General features: G+C 41.7%; 1 protein-coding gene across 1 annotated transcript in view; it reads left to right on the top strand.

The window, feature by feature from the left end:
* LOC123024797 (ceruloplasmin) overlaps nucleotides 1-20307 on the top strand; it is a 33465-nt gene that overhangs the window by 12709 nt on the left and 449 nt on the right. Inside the window, exons 6-18 of the mRNA XM_044432955.1 lie at nucleotides 302-467; nucleotides 2262-2401; nucleotides 4812-4952; nucleotides 5110-5321; nucleotides 6288-6438; nucleotides 7420-7632; nucleotides 8466-8673; nucleotides 10735-10874; nucleotides 12379-12507; nucleotides 14120-14226; nucleotides 14877-15111; nucleotides 16471-16610; nucleotides 18253-18412. Coding sequence (XP_044288890.1) covers nucleotides 302-467; nucleotides 2262-2401; nucleotides 4812-4952; nucleotides 5110-5321; nucleotides 6288-6438; nucleotides 7420-7632; nucleotides 8466-8673; nucleotides 10735-10874; nucleotides 12379-12507; nucleotides 14120-14226; nucleotides 14877-15111; nucleotides 16471-16610; nucleotides 18253-18412 — 2142 coding nt within the window. The remainder of the gene's footprint in view (nucleotides 1-301; nucleotides 468-2261; nucleotides 2402-4811; nucleotides 4953-5109; nucleotides 5322-6287; nucleotides 6439-7419; nucleotides 7633-8465; nucleotides 8674-10734; nucleotides 10875-12378; nucleotides 12508-14119; nucleotides 14227-14876; nucleotides 15112-16470; nucleotides 16611-18252; nucleotides 18413-20307) is intronic.

Raw genomic sequence — 20307 nt, 5'->3', positions numbered from 1 at the left:
GATCATGCAGATTTGGGCTGAGAGGGGTTAGGGAGGCACAGGGTTGGGGGAAGCCTCTCTTCGCTTTTGTCTGCAAATTTTCCTGCTCTTAAGTCCATGGAGTTCTCTCCCCCTTCCCTCCCTCCCTCCCTCCCTCCCTCCCTCCATGTGTGTGTGTTATAGAGAAACTGTGTGTGTGGGTATGTACACACAGAGAGAGACAGACAGACACAAGAAAAGGAGACTGAGAGAGACTCTCTAAAATGCGTTTATTCATAATGTTTATTTATAACATTATCCACTCTGTTTTCCTTTTCTCCAGGTGGCATGCAGGCCACATTTGAGGTGAAAAGCTGTAACGGCCATGGTTTGCCATCCAAATCGCGGACAAATATAAGACATTATTACATTGCAGCAGAGGAACTCATTTGGAATTATGCCCCATCTGGAATAAATTATTTCACAGAAAAAGAGTTAATTAACGATGAGTGAGTACTGCCAATCAATCAATCAGTGGCTGAGCCGGGGCATACAAAGCAAATAGAACATTTTCCTTCCAGTGAATATATGCCTGGGAGACGATATGGAGCAGATTACTCCTGGAGGGCTCTTTCTGTGTCCTTGTGCTCAGTGTGTTAGGGGGAACTTTAGATCAGCAGAAGAAAGCCATGTGCTCCATCAGTACCTCCTGGCCTGGAAGAGCTGTGGGGGATTCAGGGCCTCAGCAGGGTGCAGCAGTTCTACCCTGGGTCCTCCATCCTAAGCAGCTGGGTTCATGTGATTCTCCATTTTGATTTTAATCCACAGCCAAGAGCCAAATATGTCGTCTGCTGTGGGACATTGTGGGAAATTAAAATAGCAGGACTCAGCCACCCTTGCAGTGCTGTTGCTGACGTTACTGCTGATAAAGCCTGGGCAGGTTCCATCAGTGTTAGACAGAGCTGAACAGAGGGCACAGACCTACCACTAGAACTGGATCTTGTCAACAGTGGGCTATAACACTGGCTTGACTCAATGCCTTACCCTATATTATTGGTAGATGGAAAGGTCAAAGAATGGTGAGCTCTTCTCTGGTCTTCTCTGATCTCTGATCTTCACCAGTCTTTCTTCTTGTCCTGAACTGAGGCCATGGTCAGGTCAAATGTATATGCCCAAGCCTTCTTCTGCAGTGTTTTGACTCCAGGAGGCTGTTCCAGCAGGGTTGAGAATGCTTAGGAAGAACCAAAACTATCTGTCAAGATGATATGTCATTGATTAAAACTCTGATGAAATATGGATGTAGAATATAAACAAGCAAAAGAAAGCTTACATCTATCTTTAGCTATGGCCATATTGGTTCCCTGAATAGGTCTAGGGAAATACCATGGATCTCCAAAGTTGCCAGGGTAAATGATGCATCAACTCACCTCCCAAGGCCAAGAACAAAAGAAGGGCCTCTTGTCATGGAATTTATAAAGTTCCCCTCTCCCATCATCGCAGAGTCCATCAGTATTCACACATACCCCAACTGCTGTGGGGGATGTTGAAACTGATTCAGTAAGCAATAGTTTCATTCTTACAGCTAAAGCAGCCCTTATCTGTGGAAAGTTTCGGGGAGGCAGTTTCAAGGCAAGTATCTCTGGTGCCCTTCCTTCCAAATAGAAAGCTGTAAGGCCTTGGCCTGACTTCAAGAAACTATGGAAGTTTCAAACAGTACCCTCTTCCACCTTCATGACCTCCTCACCATTCTTCCAAAAAAGTGCATGCAAGGCATGCCACTGATTCAGTTCTTTACAAACAGATGTTTCTGACTAAAACTTCTGGCATCCTGGAAAAACTGGATTCACTTCATCCCCAGGATGCTTTAATGGTCCCCTGGATACTCACTGGATGAACTCTGGCCATTAGTCACAAGCTCTAAGCTCATCTTTCTCCAACTTGTCAGCCTCCAGAGGTGTTGGACTGCAACTCTCTAATTCACAGCCTTCATGGTCATTGTGTGTTGTCCTTGATGGCTGAATATTATGGGAGATGAGATCCAACACATCTGAAAGCTGAAAGATGGAGAATACTGTCTTAGCCTAACCTGTCTCACCGGTTTATTGTGAAGATAAAAAGGTAGGTGGGGGAGGGGGCAGGTGCAGACTGTGTGTGTGTGTGTATGTATAACCAAAACCCAAAAGAAGGCAGAGCTGGGTCTACAGTCAAAGGGGCCAACCAAAAAATATTAGCAAAACGTAGAATATCCTTCTCTTTGCTGTTATCTGAATGCAACTCTTAAAACAGTTTATTGTGCTGCCTAGAGATGCCAAGACATTTTTTGAAGAAGGTGACAAAAGAATTGGTGGAGCCTATAGAAAAGCTGTTTTCCGTGAGTATGAAACTGATACATTTGCAACCCGTGTGAGGAGACTCCCTGAAGAAGAACATCTTGGAATTTTGGGTAAGGCAATTCTAAGCCAAAGGTATTTGAAAGCAGATGAGGTTTTAAGAATAGGGACAGCCACTTTAACACTGCATTCCTGTGCATGCATTCAGTCAGACTTGCATGATTTCAGTAGAAATTGCCCCTTGATAAATGTGTATAAGGCCACTGCCTAAAGGAGCAAAGCTAATAATTCCACCATTCTGTTGTCTAATGAACCGTGCATAGGTCTATTTTGCCTGAAGGGGCTATAGATACAGTCTGGGGTTTAATACACTAATACCGTAATATTCCTTTAATGCTGGAATACTCTAACATGGTGTCCAGGGACCCTCCCTCGGCAAATGCTAACCTCCCTATCACTCCTGTTTCTTATTTTATTTTCAAGAATTTTAAAAACAAACTGGAAGGTCAGCATGCTGCAAAGAAAAACTTCACCTTCCATTTTTATCTTCATAAGAATGTCTCATGTCTCTCAACCTCAGCAGTTGAGCCCTCTGTGAAATAAATTCTGGAAAAGAAAAGTGTGGGTTCAGAAAACTTTGTTGTTGTTGTTGTTCTGAAGCTCACCCACCAACTCTGTTGTGTGGTGGATGAATAATCCCCTGCTTCCCATGGCATCGATTTTGTGAGATTCTCCATACATCTTAATCACATTTCAAATGTGCCCACTATTCCAGAAAAGTTGTATACTTCAGTGCTTTCAAATGTTCCCCAGGATGTTTTAATGAATGGGAGTGGTTACCAGAATTGGGATCATCCATAGGATAATTGGATGGTCCCTAGGGCGCTTTTAATGAATGCTGATGTTCCCCAAGATGCTTCAATAGATCGGGGTGGTCCTCAGGATGATTTAAAGGATGGGGATGGGATGCTCCCCAGGTGGTTCCCAGAGTGGACAGTTCCCTTGCAGAACAGAGGTGAGTGGCAGAGAGACCAAAATCAGAAGTGGGCAGGAGTCCCAGGCAGAAGAAGGAAGAGCTGAGAAGGAGTTGTGTTTTGGCTACCTGCTAGGACTGGATCCCGGGCCGAGTGATCTTTTGGCAAAGTGATGTTGGTGTGCTCCATTGGCCACAGGCTTGCCAATGACAATAGTAGGCAGCTCTCATGCTGCCATGTTAAAATTTGCACAGTGCCCCAAAGTAGTCAGGGTCTCCCACACTACCTTTCTGCCAAGAAAAATGGCAATCAAGGTGGCTTGCAATGACCATAAAATATAGTAAAACAATAATTAAAAAATTCCATTAAAATGCATTTAAAAATGCATCAGTGGAGTAAAAACAGCATCCAGAGCAAGAGACCTGTTCACACACCTATAGCCCACTTGAATAAAAAGGCCTTTGCTTCCTGGCAGAAGGACAGTGGAGAGGGGGCAAGCCTGGCATCCCACAGCAGGATGTATCACAGGCATTACCATTTTCTTTTCACCGAGGAGCAAGGGATGACATGTATGGTTCTCTTCTTCCTTTTTCAACCTTGCAAACATGTGAGGTAGGCTGGTGTGAGAGGTGACGACTGGCTGAACTTAGCTCAGTGTGCTTCATAAATGAGGGTTGTGTCCCAAGTCGAAATCAGAACCCAGGTATTCCCAGTTCTATGTCCAGTGCTCTAACCCAATTATCCTATGGATGATCCCAAGCCTGGTGACTACTTCCGTTCATTAAAACATCCTGGGGACCATTCTGGGCTCCATCGGATATCATTAAATGAGAACGCTTACCAGCCTTGGGTATTGACTATGCTGTTTGGAACTACATGTTGGGAGTGTGACAATATCTGGACAGTCAGAGGTTTTTCTTCCCTGCTCTGTTGACAACAGTTCTCAGTGACCCTTAATATAAGTATGTTAAGGTACACACACAGTATATCCATCTTATATACATCTCATGTTTATAGATAGTTACAACAAAGACAGATCATATCTCAGCATACAGCAAACCTGAAGCTTCCTTTGTCAGTTTTGCATGTTGGAAATGCATCTACCAAAGATTGCTGCTGGCAATCTTAATATGACCCCTACCCTGAAAGGAAAATGGTGCAAGCCACAGAGGTTTCAGAATCAAATATTTTTCCCTGCATCCCAAGATGAGATTTCTGTTTGTTGTGGGCTGTAACAGAATGTTCTCCATCTGGGGAAGCATAATGATAGAGCTGGGATGTGGGAGTCAGGGAAAGGAGTGAAATTCTTCTGAGGAGTGTCCTGGCTGTATGATAACCTTGGCTTTCCTGATGGGTACATTATTAATTGACTATTGACTCTAATGCAGCCTTCCCCAGACTACTGCCCTTTGGATGTTTTGGACTCCAACTTGTGTTAGTGGAAAATGCTCAGAGAAGACTATCTGGGGACACCAAGTAGGGGGAAGACTCCTGTAATGATGATTACGATACAATATTTTAGATATGTATCACTGTTGTTTTTAACTAGGACCCATATTCAGAGCAGAAGTTGGTGACTTCATCATGGTGACTTTTCAAAACCGCGCAAGTCACCCTATAAGCATTCAGCCTCATGGTCTAAGCTACAGCAAGAGCAATGAGGGCTCCTTGTACAACACCATCTCTGGAGGTAAATATATATATATATATATTAAAGGGTTACTGATGCTCTTGAGGTATATAAATTGGAAGAAATTAAGAAATATCTTGGCATATTACCACTGATTGCAGAACTGGCAACTTCTGACTGTCTGTGGGTGTTTCTTTTCATTGTGACCGCATTACAGGCACTGCAAGTCCATCTTCACATGTGAATCCTGGCGACACATTTATTTATGAGTGGGAAGTGCCAGAAACTGTGGGTCCTACTCCAGAAGATCCGGATTGTTTGACTTGGATTTATTATTCAGCAACAGATCCAATTAAGGACACTAGCAGTGGCCTGGTGGGCCCACTTTTGGTGTGCAGGAAAGGGTCATTGCTTCCCTCAGGAAAACAGGTAGTGCAAGGAGAATTGAAATAACCTACCCAATTCCTAATTGTTGCTCTTCCTTCCTAAGCTATGGGTGAGGTTGTGTGTAACAATCCACCCTGCAAATAATGTTTTGAACTCCAAGTGTGTGCAAATATTTTCATTTTTGGTAAGTGCTTGGATTTGTACAAGTGTGGAGATGTGCATTTGCAGGGGTCTGAAAAGAAGCCTCACCTGGGTAATGTCCTGTGAGGTTTCTGCTATCAAAGTTAGCTGTCAAAGGACAGGCTTCCTTTTAAACTGAGGTTTTTGACAAGGCTACCCAGGGTTGTTGATGTAGTTGGGGGGTTTTGGACAGGATACATACATCACTTAAACAGCAACAGCAACAAACCTGATGGGAAGGTTATGAGTGGAGTCCAAAGATTCCTCATAAAAGCCTCATCTGGAAGCATGTTTTATGTGCCTGTCTTGAAATAATTTATTGGGTACCTTGTCATATAGATCGTATGATAAATATGCTTGCTATCAGACTACACACAATGTGTTAGACAAGTGATGTGATTAAATCTCTAGGGGTTCTGTCCTTTTGCAGGATCTGTCTAGCACCAGCAGGTCCCAAAACATGACTAGTAGACTGCATTCCGCTTAAACCTAGAGTGACTTTAGGGTGACTTTTGCATGCATGCCATGATGGTTTATTTAAAAAGAGAGTTTCAAAATATTTGCACATTTTTTCATAATCATCCCAGAAACTAGTCACACCTTTACATTGAGAAACAAGTTTAGGTTAGCTCAGCCTTCCTCAGTCGGAAGCCTTCCAGATGTGAACTACAGTTCCCATCAACCCACCAGCTGTTCCATTGGCATTTTGGCTGGGGGTGATGTGCATTCTGAATTGGATACTTACCTGCGTGTTGCTGAGAGACAGATGTTAGGCCACTCAGTTTAATAAAATTCTCCACTCTGTTTTTCCCTTTTTCCTTCCCATAGAAAAATGTAACCAAGGAATTTTTCCTCCTTGCAACTGTATTTGATGAGAATCTGAGTTTGTATCTTGATGAGAATATCAAACTCTTTACAAAACACCCTGAAGAGATTGATAAGGAAGATGAAGACTTCCAGGAATCCAACAAGATGCATTGTAAGAGGTTACATTTTGTTTCATTACTGAATGGAGTAAGATAAATTCTTTATTAGGCCACAGTTCTAGGGACAATGATATCAGAAGAGATGTCCCTGGTGCACTTGCATCCTTGGATTGTCCCTGCATCTCACTGGCAGTGTTTTGCAGGAGGTAGGAAGGATGCTGGAAGTGGGTTCAGGGCAGTCTAGGATCCACAGGGGCCGATGCCCCCTATTCCCCTGACAGTTACCCAAGAGGCCACCAGATACACCACCCCTAGCTTTAACCTAGATAATTTCCTCCTGCTAAATCCTCCCAAAAAACCAACCAACCAACCAACCAACCCTGTACCAGAACAATAAACAAATCTGAGATCTCCCCATCCTCTCCCTTGACCTAAGATTGCATCTCTTCTTGGGTAAGAAAAGAAGCCATTCCAAAGGTGACTCTGTTAGGTTAGGGGCTGCTTTTATTCTGTAATTGTGTATTTGGATAAAATCATGGAACAATAGAGATAGGAGAGGCCAATAAGGTATTCAGGTCCAACCCCCTGCTCAGTGCATGAGTTCAAGATAAAGCATGGTTTAATGTATTGTTCTATTGTTTGAATCAATTTTAATTTTTTTTGTAAGCCACTGTGAGTGTGATTTCTGGTTAAAAAGTATAGCATGCATGAAATACAAAAGATAGATGTATATGCAATTCAGCTTGGAGATTTAACTATTTAGGCATAAGCTTCATTACAAAACACAACTTACTTCTTGGTACTTGTGCATAGGATTGATCAACATGTGTTGTTAAATATCTCAGATAAACAGTTTTAAGAAATAGGTTTATTCTCATGGATTCCCTAATTTGCTGAAATAATATAGGTATAGACATTTTTGTCCTTTCTGTTAGCAACAGTTCCTTGGAAATATATGCAAGTTATATGAAATAATTGCTTGGAATTTTGGCATGGGCTATGTTTAAACATTAATTTGCATACTTCTTTTGCAGCCATAAATGGGTACATGTATGGAAACCTGAAAGGTCTTGAGATGTGTAGAGGAGACATTGTTTCTTGGCATGTGATTGGCTTGGGATCAGAGGTTGACATTCATGGAATACATTTTTCAGGAAATACTTTTTTGACTAAAGGGACAAGAAAGGATACAGCTAATGTGTTTCCCCATACCTCTGTCACAGCTATTATGGAACCGAAGTCAGAAGGTGAACAATGAAAAGTATTTACTGTTATAATTGCTATCTAGATATTGCTGGAGTGGATCCCAAGATACACATTGCACACTACTCTGAGTTTTTCAGGTGTGAAATAGGCTGCTTCAAGACACTGAATTCAGTTATATGATCCTGCCTTATTTATCCCATAGTCCCTAATTGCTGAAGATTGTACGTCCCACTGAAACCCATTTTTTCATGGGGCTTTTTTCTGGAGTGAATGTGTTCATTCAGCCACTGGATCCCTACAAACCTCATATGCTCCAAAGGAACCCTCTGCGTATCTGAATAAGGAGAATATTCTGGGCCAGAACTGTACTTGTTGGCTATTTGAGTCAAGGTATGATGCTGGCACGGCATCTTCCTCTACCACGTCACATTTAATACTTTGGAAAACATCTCTCACTCTTTACATTTTTCCTAAAGCACCAGTCCAAAAGTGAAAGATCTGGTGTATATATTCTAGGGCTTGTGTGGAGTTGGTTTGCTCCTCTCATATACTTCCCTTGAGAACTTCCAAGCATGTTATGAGTAAATATGGATTTTGTACATTATGTTTATTAATATACCCATTTTAGCACATTTTCCCATAATTGATGTGAGTTTTTATCAATTTTGATTGGAGAAATGTACTGAAAAATTTGGAGGATACCAAAGGATAGCCTCATTTCACTGGAATTAAGTGGGCTGAGATTAAATGTGAAGTGACCAAATCCCTCCCTGATCTTTAGGCCAGGTGTAATAAAATCTGAAGAGTACTGGATTTCCATTGGTTTGCTTTCTGTTTGGTCTCATCTGTGTGCTTTCTGCTTGTTTACCTCCAGGGATCTTTGAACTGGCCTGCCTGACAACAGATCATTACGCAGGAGGTATGAGACAGACATATGAAGTGAAGAGGTGTGCATCATCACCACGGTACAATGATGCAGAACCTAACCTACGTACAATTTACATTGCATTCGAGGTGGTCGACTGGGACTTTGGCTCTGACAGGACATGGGAACAGGAGAGGCATCAGTTCCATGATGAAAGGTCAGGCAGAGCAAGTACATAAAACCCTAGAAAAGAATGTCAGAGGCTAGCTGTTCTTTTCTGTCCTTTTTCAAGTTGGTGCAAATGAACATGCAAAGGGGATGAATACATAGATCCAGTGTAGTGTGATGGTTACATTGCTGAAATTAGACCAATGAGACCTGGGTCCCAGTGCCCCCCAGCCCAAAATTCACTGGGGTGACTTGGGGCAAGTCACCATTTCTGATCCTAATTTACTTCCCAGGACTGTTGTGAGGATTAAATACAAAGGGAGCAGTTGGGCTATGCATGAGTTCCTTGAACTTCATTGAGGGAAGGCTGGATAAAATAGAGTCACACATACTTGCAGACAACATGGTTCTTCCGCACTAAATGTTGGATGGAAAGTGTAGTATAAATACTGGCTGATTCATCTGCATCATTGCCCAACCAGAGGCAGTCTTGTTATAAAGCATGATGAAGTAGGCACTTCATGTAGCAGATTCCAGAGGAAGCATGTCTTTTTCCTCTTGTAAGGAACTAAAGGTGGTTTACATGGTCATCCTCCTCTTCATATGATCTTTAGAACAACCCTATGAGGCAGCTTAGGCTGAGAGTCAATGAATAACCAAGAAACCCAGTGGACTTCATGGTTGAGAAAAGACTGGAACCTGGATGGGTCTCAGTGCAACACTCTAACCACTATGTCACACTAGCACTGTATCACCTCTTGAGGATAATCAGACTGCCAGCCTTTTAATTAACCTCGTATCCAACACCATGTGAATGGTGTTTCCTAATTGGCTATTGTTCATTAGCTATTAGCTGAACTACACAGATCAATGGGGACCTTATTTTAAATTTGTGTGTGAACCTTTAAAAAAATTGAAATCTGTATATAATGTTAGCCCTCTACTTATATCCCCTAAATAAACTCTCCACTATTTTTGGTTGATAAAACCAGCCACCTTGCAACATTTGATTGGTTAAGTTTGGCAAGGCTATACTTAATTACCTGGTTTGCACAGCACAATAACTTATGGTGGGTTGCCAGCCTTGTTCATTTTGGGGAGCAGAGGTTGTTGAAACTGCACCTGAACCCAGTGTGGTTTCTTCAGCATGTTTTATTAACCATGCACAGGCCACTGTGAGAACCCATGGCTTGCTGTTGGGTTGTTCAGGATGGCATGTTTTCACAATGGATAGTTGTGCCATGTGAACTAGGCAAGAAGGCTTGTGTGAGGCTTGTCAGAAAGCACTGCAGAGCAGCCTGGCAAGAGCAGCAAGAAGCCCAGTCATTCATCATAGTCTTGCTAATAATATCTCCTGTATATTATGTGTATAATGACACTAGTCAATTTACTCCTCTGGTTCATCTCTCTAGAGAGAGAGACAGCATTTTTTCAAGTTCAAGGAGATTTGTGCAATTTTAACCCTTTTCTCTTTTAGAGAGCTTTACACAAACTTAACTTTTAGTTTTAATTTTTTTTCACAAAAATTACACAAATTCACTTAAGCGAGTAGTTACTGTGTTTTAGCAAATTTGGATGAATCTCTCTGCATTTATTTTTTAAAGGAAGAGGTTTAATTTGCGGAACTCTCCCTGAAGGTGAAAAAGAATGTTGCATTTGTGCACATCTCTCCAGAGGTGGGGAAAAATGACAAAAACCTCTACTCTGGTAATGAGTGCATTTGGTCCAGCAGTGTAGCAGGGTGCTGAGGCTGCTTTGCAAAACCTGATGGGATACATGCTAGGAGTGGACAGGAGGGCTAAAGGAAACTATAGCAAGCCAGGGAATGCTTAAGCATCCATTTGGGAATAACATGGATTAGTGATGGCTAAATCCTCTTCTTTAATGTCGGCTAGCCACAGGCATCTCACTAATTCCTTTCAATAAAAGAGTGACAACACAATCTCTTGGAATACCAACCTGGTTGAAATACCATTTCAATCCAAGGAGAAAACAAATGTCTGGAGATCCATGCTTTTCAGCTTGAACATTTGATCATAGTTTTATACCTATAAAGATGTAGGAAGAGGAAACATATGCACATGTTTGTTTCATTCCTACCCCCTTTCAGCCCAGGGAATCCATTCTTAAACAAAGAAGATAAATATATTGGGTCAATATACAAGAAAGTGGTTTATCGGGAATATACGGATGAAACATTCAGTACACCCAAGAAAAGGAAGGAAGAAGAAGAGCACCTGGGAATTCAAGGTATTTGGCTCCATGAATTGCAGGAACAGATACTGACATTTATATGGACTGGGATGAATTTAGGCATGTGACCTTTGAAGCAACTGTTGATCGGAACACTACTGGGGGCTTCTGTTTTTGGAGGCCCTCTACAGGTGTGGAAACCCCAGTGTGTACCTACAGATCCACACATGGGTTGGATTTTTGCACGCAGTGTAGCAATATAGATTTACACCCAGCTGCAGAGATGCCTCAGACACAGCCAGGAATTCTGTGTGCACACCAAACACATACGGATCCTGATCCAGTACTCTGGGCTACATGCGGAGGGCCTTGCTTAACTTTACCTTACTTTATGGGCATTAAACATAAAGTGAAGGGAGCAGCCCCTTTCAGCTTGAAACCCAGTATGGCCCATCACAGTCCTGAAAAACCAATTTGGTCTGCATGGAATGCTAATCCATACTGTCTTTCATTTTAGGCTTCACATAGTCCTCTGGTGCAACTGTGAAGAAGAAAGTGAAAGCATCTTCTTCCTGGCTTAGACTAATGACATTTTCTCATTCCTGGGCCAAACTCTGCTTTAGTTAAGAAGTATGGCTTACTGAAATAAATCCAAAATCAAATTATGGCTTCTAATCCTAGCTTGTTCAAAGAAACCATGGTTTAATCTGACTGTACTTTCTGGTTTGGACACAGTGAAAGACTGAGGCCAGTTCAAACTGAGGCCAGTGGATACTTCTTCTTGGCTTTCCATGACTGGGAGAGGGTTAGGGAATAACTGGGAAGGGAAGTATGGCTCATTTGCATGGAGCTAAATTATAATTTAGTTTACAGCAGGTCATCTCAAGGTGGCAAAATGGCACTTGCACACCTATAAAGGGTGTGGTGTCTACAGGCACCCAATTAAAAAAATAATAATTCTGTTTCTCAAATGTAAAATACATGGATTTGTATGAAATTCTAATACATTTCTAGCAGTTATAAATAGTCTTCAACAAAAGCAGGCCAAATAACCATTTGAAGTGCGTATATGAAAAGTGTTGTAAGGTCCTCAATTCATTGCATTATCGGAGGTTTTAATTCTTCCAGTATTGCAGTATCAGTCTGTTAGCTGTCAAAAGGGCACAGAAAATCTGTTTCCACTTCTATTTGTTAAACTCCTGGAAGCAGGTGAAGAACATGTACATCTGTGAACATTAGAGATAGTTCCAGTGCAAAATGTGTCTGTATAATAGGCTCCTTCAAAAAACAAGCAGAACTGGACCTCTGTGACTTGCATATGGAGTTTTAAGACTGTTGTTTGAAACACTGGATTCAGTCTAGATAGAAAAGTTCAGCTTGTTTAATTAAACTGAATTTAATCATACAATTAAGTGCTTAAAAGCCCTAAAAATGTAAATATGTCATATTGTGCATTTCCTCTGTACTGATGTATTATTTGAAGTTTTATGCCACTAATCACACTGACATTTTCTTTCACACCATGCCCTTTATAGCATCTTTGTTTTTCCTCTTTCCAAAGGCCCCCTCATTACTGCACATGCTGGAGATAAAATTGTGATTGTTGCAAAAAATAAGGCGTCTAGACCTTTTTCTATTTATGCACAAGGAGTGAAAACTCCCTCTCCAGATGTAGCAGAAACCAGTCCAGGTAATTGCATCATGTATTATTTCTTCACCCTGTTTCATTGTAAGGGCTAAGTGTAACTGATAATAGAAAAATGAACATAACAAAAGACATAGAAATAAGGCAAAACCCTTAGCTAGTAAAAACCCATAATTACTTAAACCTGCCCATTTAATTTTAGGGAAAAACATGTTTGGAGTTTGGGTGATAAAGAATCATAGAATAATAGAGTTGGAAGGGGCCATGAAGGCCATTGGGTCCAACCCCCTGCTGTTGCAGAATACCCATTTACACTATCCCAGTCAGGGCTCAGGGACAGCTGAGGGACAGACACTGCACAGGGTTCAATCCCTAGAAAGAGCTGGGAAATAATCTTGTCTGAAACTGTGGTTGGCTACCACTCTGAGCCTATGTTCCTAAGATCTGGGCTTTGGTGAATCTCCAGGGAGAGGAAATTTTCTGACTGTGCATCTACTACAAATGCATCTGTTGTGTTACATATCATAGTGATTCAAGGCTTTTTTTCCTGAACTATTAAGCATTCCTGGGGAAAAAGAAGCACTGTGCCAGGCAGAGAGCAGTGTAATGTAGTGGTTAAGAGCATGGGACTGGGACTCAGGAGATCTACATTCTAGACCCCATTCAGCCATGGAACTCACTGGAGCCAGTCACAGACTCTCAGTCCAACCTATTGTGAAAATAAGCTTAAGAGGAGGAAAATTATATAAGCCACCTTGAGTTCCTTGAAACGAATTAATTAATTAATAAGAATTGTGCACATGTGTATTCCTTGGGACTTTCCCCTTTGGAGTATTCCAAGTGTGCATCTGATCCTTTCCTCATTTCTGCTTTTGGAGGGCAAAAACAACAACTAATAAATACCTTCACCATTCAAGTTCAGAGTCAGCTTGTATCTTGTATCCTATGTATGTATATTGGACTGAGACGCACCATGGGTCCATCTATCCAGTATTGTCAGCACTGCCTGGCAGCAGCTCCCCAGGGTTTCAGGCAAGAGTCTTGCTGCCCTTCCTGTGGCTGTAGAGTAGCGGGTTAAACTGGAACCTTTTGTATGCAGAGCAGGTGCTGTGCAGCTGAGCTTTGTTCTGCTACTACATTTGGGAGATGTGGTGGGGTGCAAAAAGGACAAGGAGCCGATGGATTGCATATACATCCAGTGTATGAAGTGAAACATAATGATAAATGTAGAATAAAAAACAGCAGTAAAATTCTTAATGTTGCAAAGTTCTGAAATCAGAAGATCCCCTTTCATCTTAATGGAGCATACTTTGACTTAGTGATTTGAAACTTAAGATAGGGCTATTTACAGAGGAAAGACAGCAATAGTCCAGCCATCCTGTTTGAGACAGGGATGAAGCTCAAGGGAACTATAAGTAATAAAATAAAGGACCATCTGCTCTCATCTTTTGTTTAAGTTGCAAGGCTCTGTCTTCCCTGGTGCATTGCTATCATGGGCATAGTTCAGTTGTCACGTAGGAAGAGGGGAGAACAAAGGCCTATGATTTTGACAATTTCCTCTGTTTTTCTGAAGTTGATGATGAGGGAAATGATTTAAAAGCTGATTGGTAAGTCCATATCTACACATTTGTTAAAAAATAATATTTATTTCACTCAGGTGCAGTACAGCAGTATGTCTGGGAAATCCCAGAGAGTTCTGGTCCTGCAGAAGGGGATTCTGATTGCATCCCTTGGGCATATTATTCAACTGTGGATAAAGTTAGGGTAAGTTTGAAATGGTTGTGATCAAATTTGTTCTTTTTACAAGGCATTGCTAAACCAGGGAGCTGGAGGGCCACAGGTCTCCTGTTTTTAGCGGAGGGAAGTGTACATTTGGAGTCTAAGGCTGAGATACCACCCCTTTCAAGTCCTATAAACTTTGTTTGGAAAAGACAGATGATAATTGGCACAAGCCAAGTTTCACCTGCCTATTCCTGTTTATAATGGATACATATAAAGGGTTGGATCCAGATTTCATTGCAGTTCAGTTCTGTGTTAATCAATGACTATATTTACACATTTATGCTTATATCCCATCTTTTTCCTGCAAGGAACCCAAGGCAGTTTATATAGACCTCTTGCCCCTCCTCTCCATTTTATCCTCTCAACAACTTTGTTTGGTTGGTTTGGACAAGAGTCAGTGACTAGTCCAGAGTTACCCATTGAGACACATGGCTGAGTGGAGACGAGAATCTGGATTGCCCAAATCCTAGTCCAGTACTCTAACACAATACTACACTGGTTCTCACTTAATCTGGGTTCAGCTGATTAAATAAAAGTTTTAGTGATGTTGGTGCTTCCCCATTGGTACTCAGTATGGGCTAATAGTATGCTATTTCCCCTCCCCTATTAATAATAATATTTTGTTCTTTCAGGATCTCTACACTGGATTAATTGGGACACTCTTAGTCTGCCGCAAGGATCAGCCTCAACTCCACCAGCGTCAACTTCAATTAGAAAACTCTCAAGGGAAAATGTTTGGCCTTCTTTTTATGGTATTCGATGAAAATCAGTCTTGGCTTATAGATGAAAATATCAAGACCCATTCTGCCAATCCAGAAGCTGTGGACAAAAATGATGAGGAATTTATAGAAAGCAATAAAATGCATGGTATGTTTGTATACATGTGGATTATTCCCAATGTCCAGAATAACCAATGGTGAATCAGGCCCAGGGGATATTGTGCAACCATCCTATGGCACTCCGTAATCAATAACTGGCAAAAATGCTCCTATTCATCACCCTTTCCATATTCATAACTTTGATATAAATGAACTGTGGTGTAGGATTATGGTACAGCTCTAAGCCCACAACAACTCAGTTCTGTACATATCTACAGCAAAGTCAATCTCATTGAGTTCAATGGGACCCAATCCCATGTAAATGACTATAAGATGCCAGTCTGTCTCTCATAGAAGCTGTGCTGGAAGCATCCTTCCAGCTTCATTTTCATGAACAGCTGGGGTAGTATCCAATGTTGTGCCAGTGTCAGTCCTAGTGATGCACAACTGTGCAATGTAACCAGCATTTGCTTGCCAAATGGGGGGAAGTGACAATTTATCCCATTGCACTAGCAAAAAGTACTTACATTGCTACTTCATTAACAACTTCACTAGTGCTGGCACATTCTTGGATATTTGCCATCGTGTCAACCATACCAGATAGTTAGAGGCATCATTGTGCATTAAGGGTAACATCAAGCATCGTCTCTTTTCTTCATTAATAGATTGGTGTAAGTGCCTTCTACGGTGAAAACATGTTTTGCAGGTGCTGAATGGAGAAGAGGGCCAGCAGTACTGGCAGTAGCAGGTTACACACCCTCTTGCTCAAGTTCCAGGTTCTTTAAATTCCGTTCTGCGAACATACATTGTCAGAGCATCGCAGCTCATTAGATTACATTCTTACACTTCTGTTAAAGTAGCATTCTGATTTAGCAGGGCTGTCAAGGACAGGGCATTTTGGAGGCCATTCTTTTATAGGGTGGCCATAAGTTGGAGATGACCTAACGGCACGTAACAGTATCTGCTTCTTTGAGACTTGCAGGAATCCTTTGCATACTTAGCTGGGAGAACATTATTTGAACACAGTAAGACTTACTTCTGCGTAATCATGCATAAGAGTTCACTGCAGGTCTGGTCTGGAGTAATGTGAAATATCCAGGTGGAAGTCCACTTATGTTGTCATCAGATTTCAGCTAGTCCTGTCTATGTCATCAACCTTGCTACATGCAATTTTACATGGGTATATGATATTGTGATATATGTTCTTTTCATTTATAATCGCATTGTATCAATAGCACTATATTCTGTATCAGTTGTATGATTAGTATAACTATATGGCAATAGCCATCTCAGGTCCCACACATCTGGATGGCACCAGGTTGCGGAGGCTGGATTAATCATCTGTGAAAGTATTTCCCTGCAAAACAGGTCACTTTTTTACTTTCATGATAACACTTCTTTCCCCTAGCCATTAATGGAAAACTTTATGGAAACTTACACGGTCTTACTATGCACGTCGGAGATAAAGTCAGCTGGGCCTTGATTGGAATGGGGAATGAAGTTGATATGCACACGGTGCATTTCCATGGCCATAGCTTCGATTATAAGGTAAAGACCCTGATTATTTTTCCAGCCTTGTATTTTAAACTGAAGGAAAGGTAGACATTTTGAAAGACCACTTTCTCCTATATGAACCTGTTTGGTTCCTCAGAGCTTCTAGAGAAGGCTTTGCTTGGAGTTCTCCACCTTCACAGATGTGTTTGGTAATGACCTGAGAGAGGGAATTTTTGGTGGCCACTTCCAGGCTGTGGAGCTCCCTCCCAAGGGAGGGCTGTGATCCTCACTATCCTTCTGCTGGCCAACACGGATCGCTTTATTTATCACTTTAGGCCTTTGGGTTCTATTATAAAATTTTCCTTGTACATTTTAAATCATATATTAACATATTGTAAGCTACTCTGTGGGCCATTTTTGGTAGGAGGTGGTATGCAAACAAAAAAGGGGGGACCCAATCTTAATCCCAAGTCATTCAAAGCTGCTTTTTGTATGCTTGAGTCAGATCATGGGCCCCTCTGGTTTGACAGGCAGGAGCAGCTTTCCAAGGCTTCCAGCCAGATGTTTCCCAGCATCTGTTACCCAAGATAAAATCTGGCATGTTATCCCAAATAACTCACCTCCTTAACACAGCATGCTCATGCTGATATGCCGGAGCAGATTTGGTCTTTGCAGCTGAGTGGAATTCATGCTACATTCTGCTTCTGTGCTTAAAGCAGGACTCTGTGATTTGAGTAAATATCTCATCAGCCTTCCAGCTCACAACAGTTATGGGCCAGGGCTTTCTGTCTGAATTCAACTGAAATATAACTTTTAAGATGGAGAGAGATCGAGGCATGGGTGGGGAACTTTTCTTGGCTGGGGAGCTACATTGGCTCTAGAGAAGCATATTAGGGGTTGCATGCCACAATGTAGACACAAACACATACTCAATCCCATTTAAATGCAAATCTTGTGGAGGGAATTTCCATGGAAGGAAATCATAATTTCCTCCAAGGGCAATTTGCTTTATTTTGTTGTTGTGCAGTGCAAAAATTGCTCTATTGGAAAGAAGTGTAGCTTTTCCCTGTCAGGAGAGAGGGATAATGGCAGTAGAACCTCTGGAGTCCATATCCAGCTTACAGGCTGGAGATTTCCAATGCCTACACCCCCAGGCTTCACTTCAAAAGGGCCCTGATAGCAACCCCATTGTCACAGCCAGTGATTTTACCTCTGAATGCATGCTGGGGGAAGGGGAGGTGCTACACTGGGTCCACATGTTGACCTCCGATATAGCAAATTGACTATAAATTGGAGTGGAGGATAAATAGCCACAGATGTTTAGCTGCAACTCCAATTGGGAGCATATCAGGATTTAGCAAGTGGCTTTTGCCAAACATCTCACTCCTTGCAGGAAACAGTTTAGTGCTAGGATCAGCAGCTTGAGGCCTTTTTGATGTTTTGGCTGACACTGTCCATCAGCCCTAACCAGCATCACCAATGGTGAGAAATCATGGAGTTGTCGGCCATAGCACCTGGAAGTTGCCTACTCCTGGATTAGGGTGATGAGAAAGATAATTTTATAATAATTTGATTTTCTTTTGTGACTTTTATTAATAAAAAAGAAAAACATGTTAGACCACCAATCACAGACATCATTTTGGAGAGAAGTAATGTTGAACTCATTTGAATTGAGTTTTGTGTTTTACTCTGGAAGCTCACCAGAACCTACACGGGAGATGTCTTTGATCTGTTTCCTGGCACATTCCAAACTGTTGAAATGATTCCAAGCAATCCTGGAACTTGGTTACTGCATTGTCATGTGACAGACCATATTCATGCCGGCATGGAGACTGTCTACACTGTCCTCCCAAAAGGTAAGCTGTAACCAATCTGCTTAGAGGAAAGATGTTGCTCTTACAAGGTTAATATGCAGAAGCATTAACACAGAAGTGAAAGATGCAGAATGTATATAATGCAACAGGTGTGATGAAGACTTGCAGAATCATGGGTAATATTTTGATCCCCTAGGTAGGAGCTCTTCGTTAAAAATTGAATTTCTTTGCAACATGTTGTGATTCATAAAGTCGTGTAGCTCTTCTTGCAGAAAGAGCAGCTTGGGATCATACAGTGCCAGGTGCAAGAGTGGGACATGCTCATGTTCTCTCTTTGTTCATTAGTCTATGGCTGCACAATGCACAACAGGAAGGGAAGAGCCAACTTTTATTCAAATAGGCCCACCCTTCCTCCACACACACTCCCTCCTTTGCTTTTATTGTGCCAGTACCAGAGCGGGGGGAGGACCAAGAGGTGCACCAAATAACTGCCTGTGCATATCCATTTCAACCTTTTCAAGAAGTTTCTAAGCGAGAGATTAGGGATCAAGTTGTTCATTGTCAGAGTTGGGCAGGATGCATGCATAGCAATATCCGATTCCCTAGAAAGGAAGTTATAAAAGGGATTGCTGTGGTACAGAATGGCTGGTAGCTAGACAGGAACAGGTTAAGAATGGGTTCCAGATATTGCATCCAGGAATGATGCCCTATTCTGGTTTTTCTCCTTGATTTCTTCTGAGCAGATCAGGACAAAATGTGCCTCCCAAAAGTCTTTATTATGTTTAAATTAGAAAGCTAAATTGGCTTTGTGATACAAAAGAGTATAGCAGACACAAGCCAAGTTAGAATGCTGGTTATTAGGAAAATATCCTAATATCCTCTCCACAGCCAAAAAGAGCTGACTCCACTTTTAGGGAAGTTCATGTTGCTTATGGGCCAATTGCTGGGAATGTCTGATGCTACTCAATCGGTTTGCTCTTTTAATCTGGTGCAATTGGACTGATTATATTAAGTGTACCCTCACCCAACTCTGTATGCTTAACCAAGTTTCCCACAGAACTGGTTACTGATTTTAACTGTCCTCTTGGCTTATCCATGGAGCTATTGACCTTGGAATTTCAGCTATGAATCCCAATCCCATTTTCTTCCAGTTTTGATTCAGAATCCGGGGCAACTAATTTTGAAGTATGTAGTTGAAAGCATGTCATGCAAGCGGTGACGGTGGGGATGTTGTGCAGATACCAGGGATGTTGCACGGATCTGTTTGCAATCCTTGTTATGTTGCTTGCTCATTTTGAACTGCTGTTGCTGGATAAATCTAGGATATAAAAGTGCTGCAGTGGTGCATGCATAGGTGCAGCAGGTGAGAATAATTTCTGCCTACCACATAATCAGACTTCAATAAAACAGCAGAGACTGTTTTAAAATGCTTCTATAGCACTGAGTCACCTGGTTAATACATAATATTAACTCGTGGTTTGTTTGTTGTTTTAATGTGCCAACAAGTTGTCTCCAACTTGTGGTGATCTTATGAACGTTGCTCAAAACATCCTATCCATGCTTAGTTGTTCTAAATTCAACATTTATTTAGCCCATGGTTTTTGCCCTACCCAGGACTTGTCCAAGCAGATGATCGAACAGACCATAATCTGCCTTCTTAGCTGTGGGTTTTTGTCTCTCTTCTTTGCCTGCTCCTTCCCTGTGTCCCAAATGCTGTAGTACTAGCATGCAAAGCAGGTGATATTTTGACCTCTCTTGGTCACCAGCTCTGCACCCTTATAAAACAACCGATAGTTCTGGATTCACATATAATGGCACTCAATGGTTTAAGCAAAGCAGCATTTACAACCAACCACAAACCATGGGTTCTCTTTCTGGATTGCTTGTGGTCAACAAACCATCATTTGTGAACATGGCTAATTTTACACATTGTGGCA

This window comes from Varanus komodoensis, unplaced genomic scaffold (genome assembly GCF_004798865.1).
Source record: "Varanus komodoensis strain SLA01 unplaced genomic scaffold, ASM479886v1 scaffold25, whole genome shotgun sequence".
NCBI classification, from domain to species: Eukaryota; Metazoa; Chordata; class Lepidosauria; order Squamata; family Varanidae; genus Varanus; species Varanus komodoensis.
The sequence above is the reverse complement of the archived record's forward strand: the minus strand, read 5'-3'. Positions and strand labels throughout refer to the sequence as shown.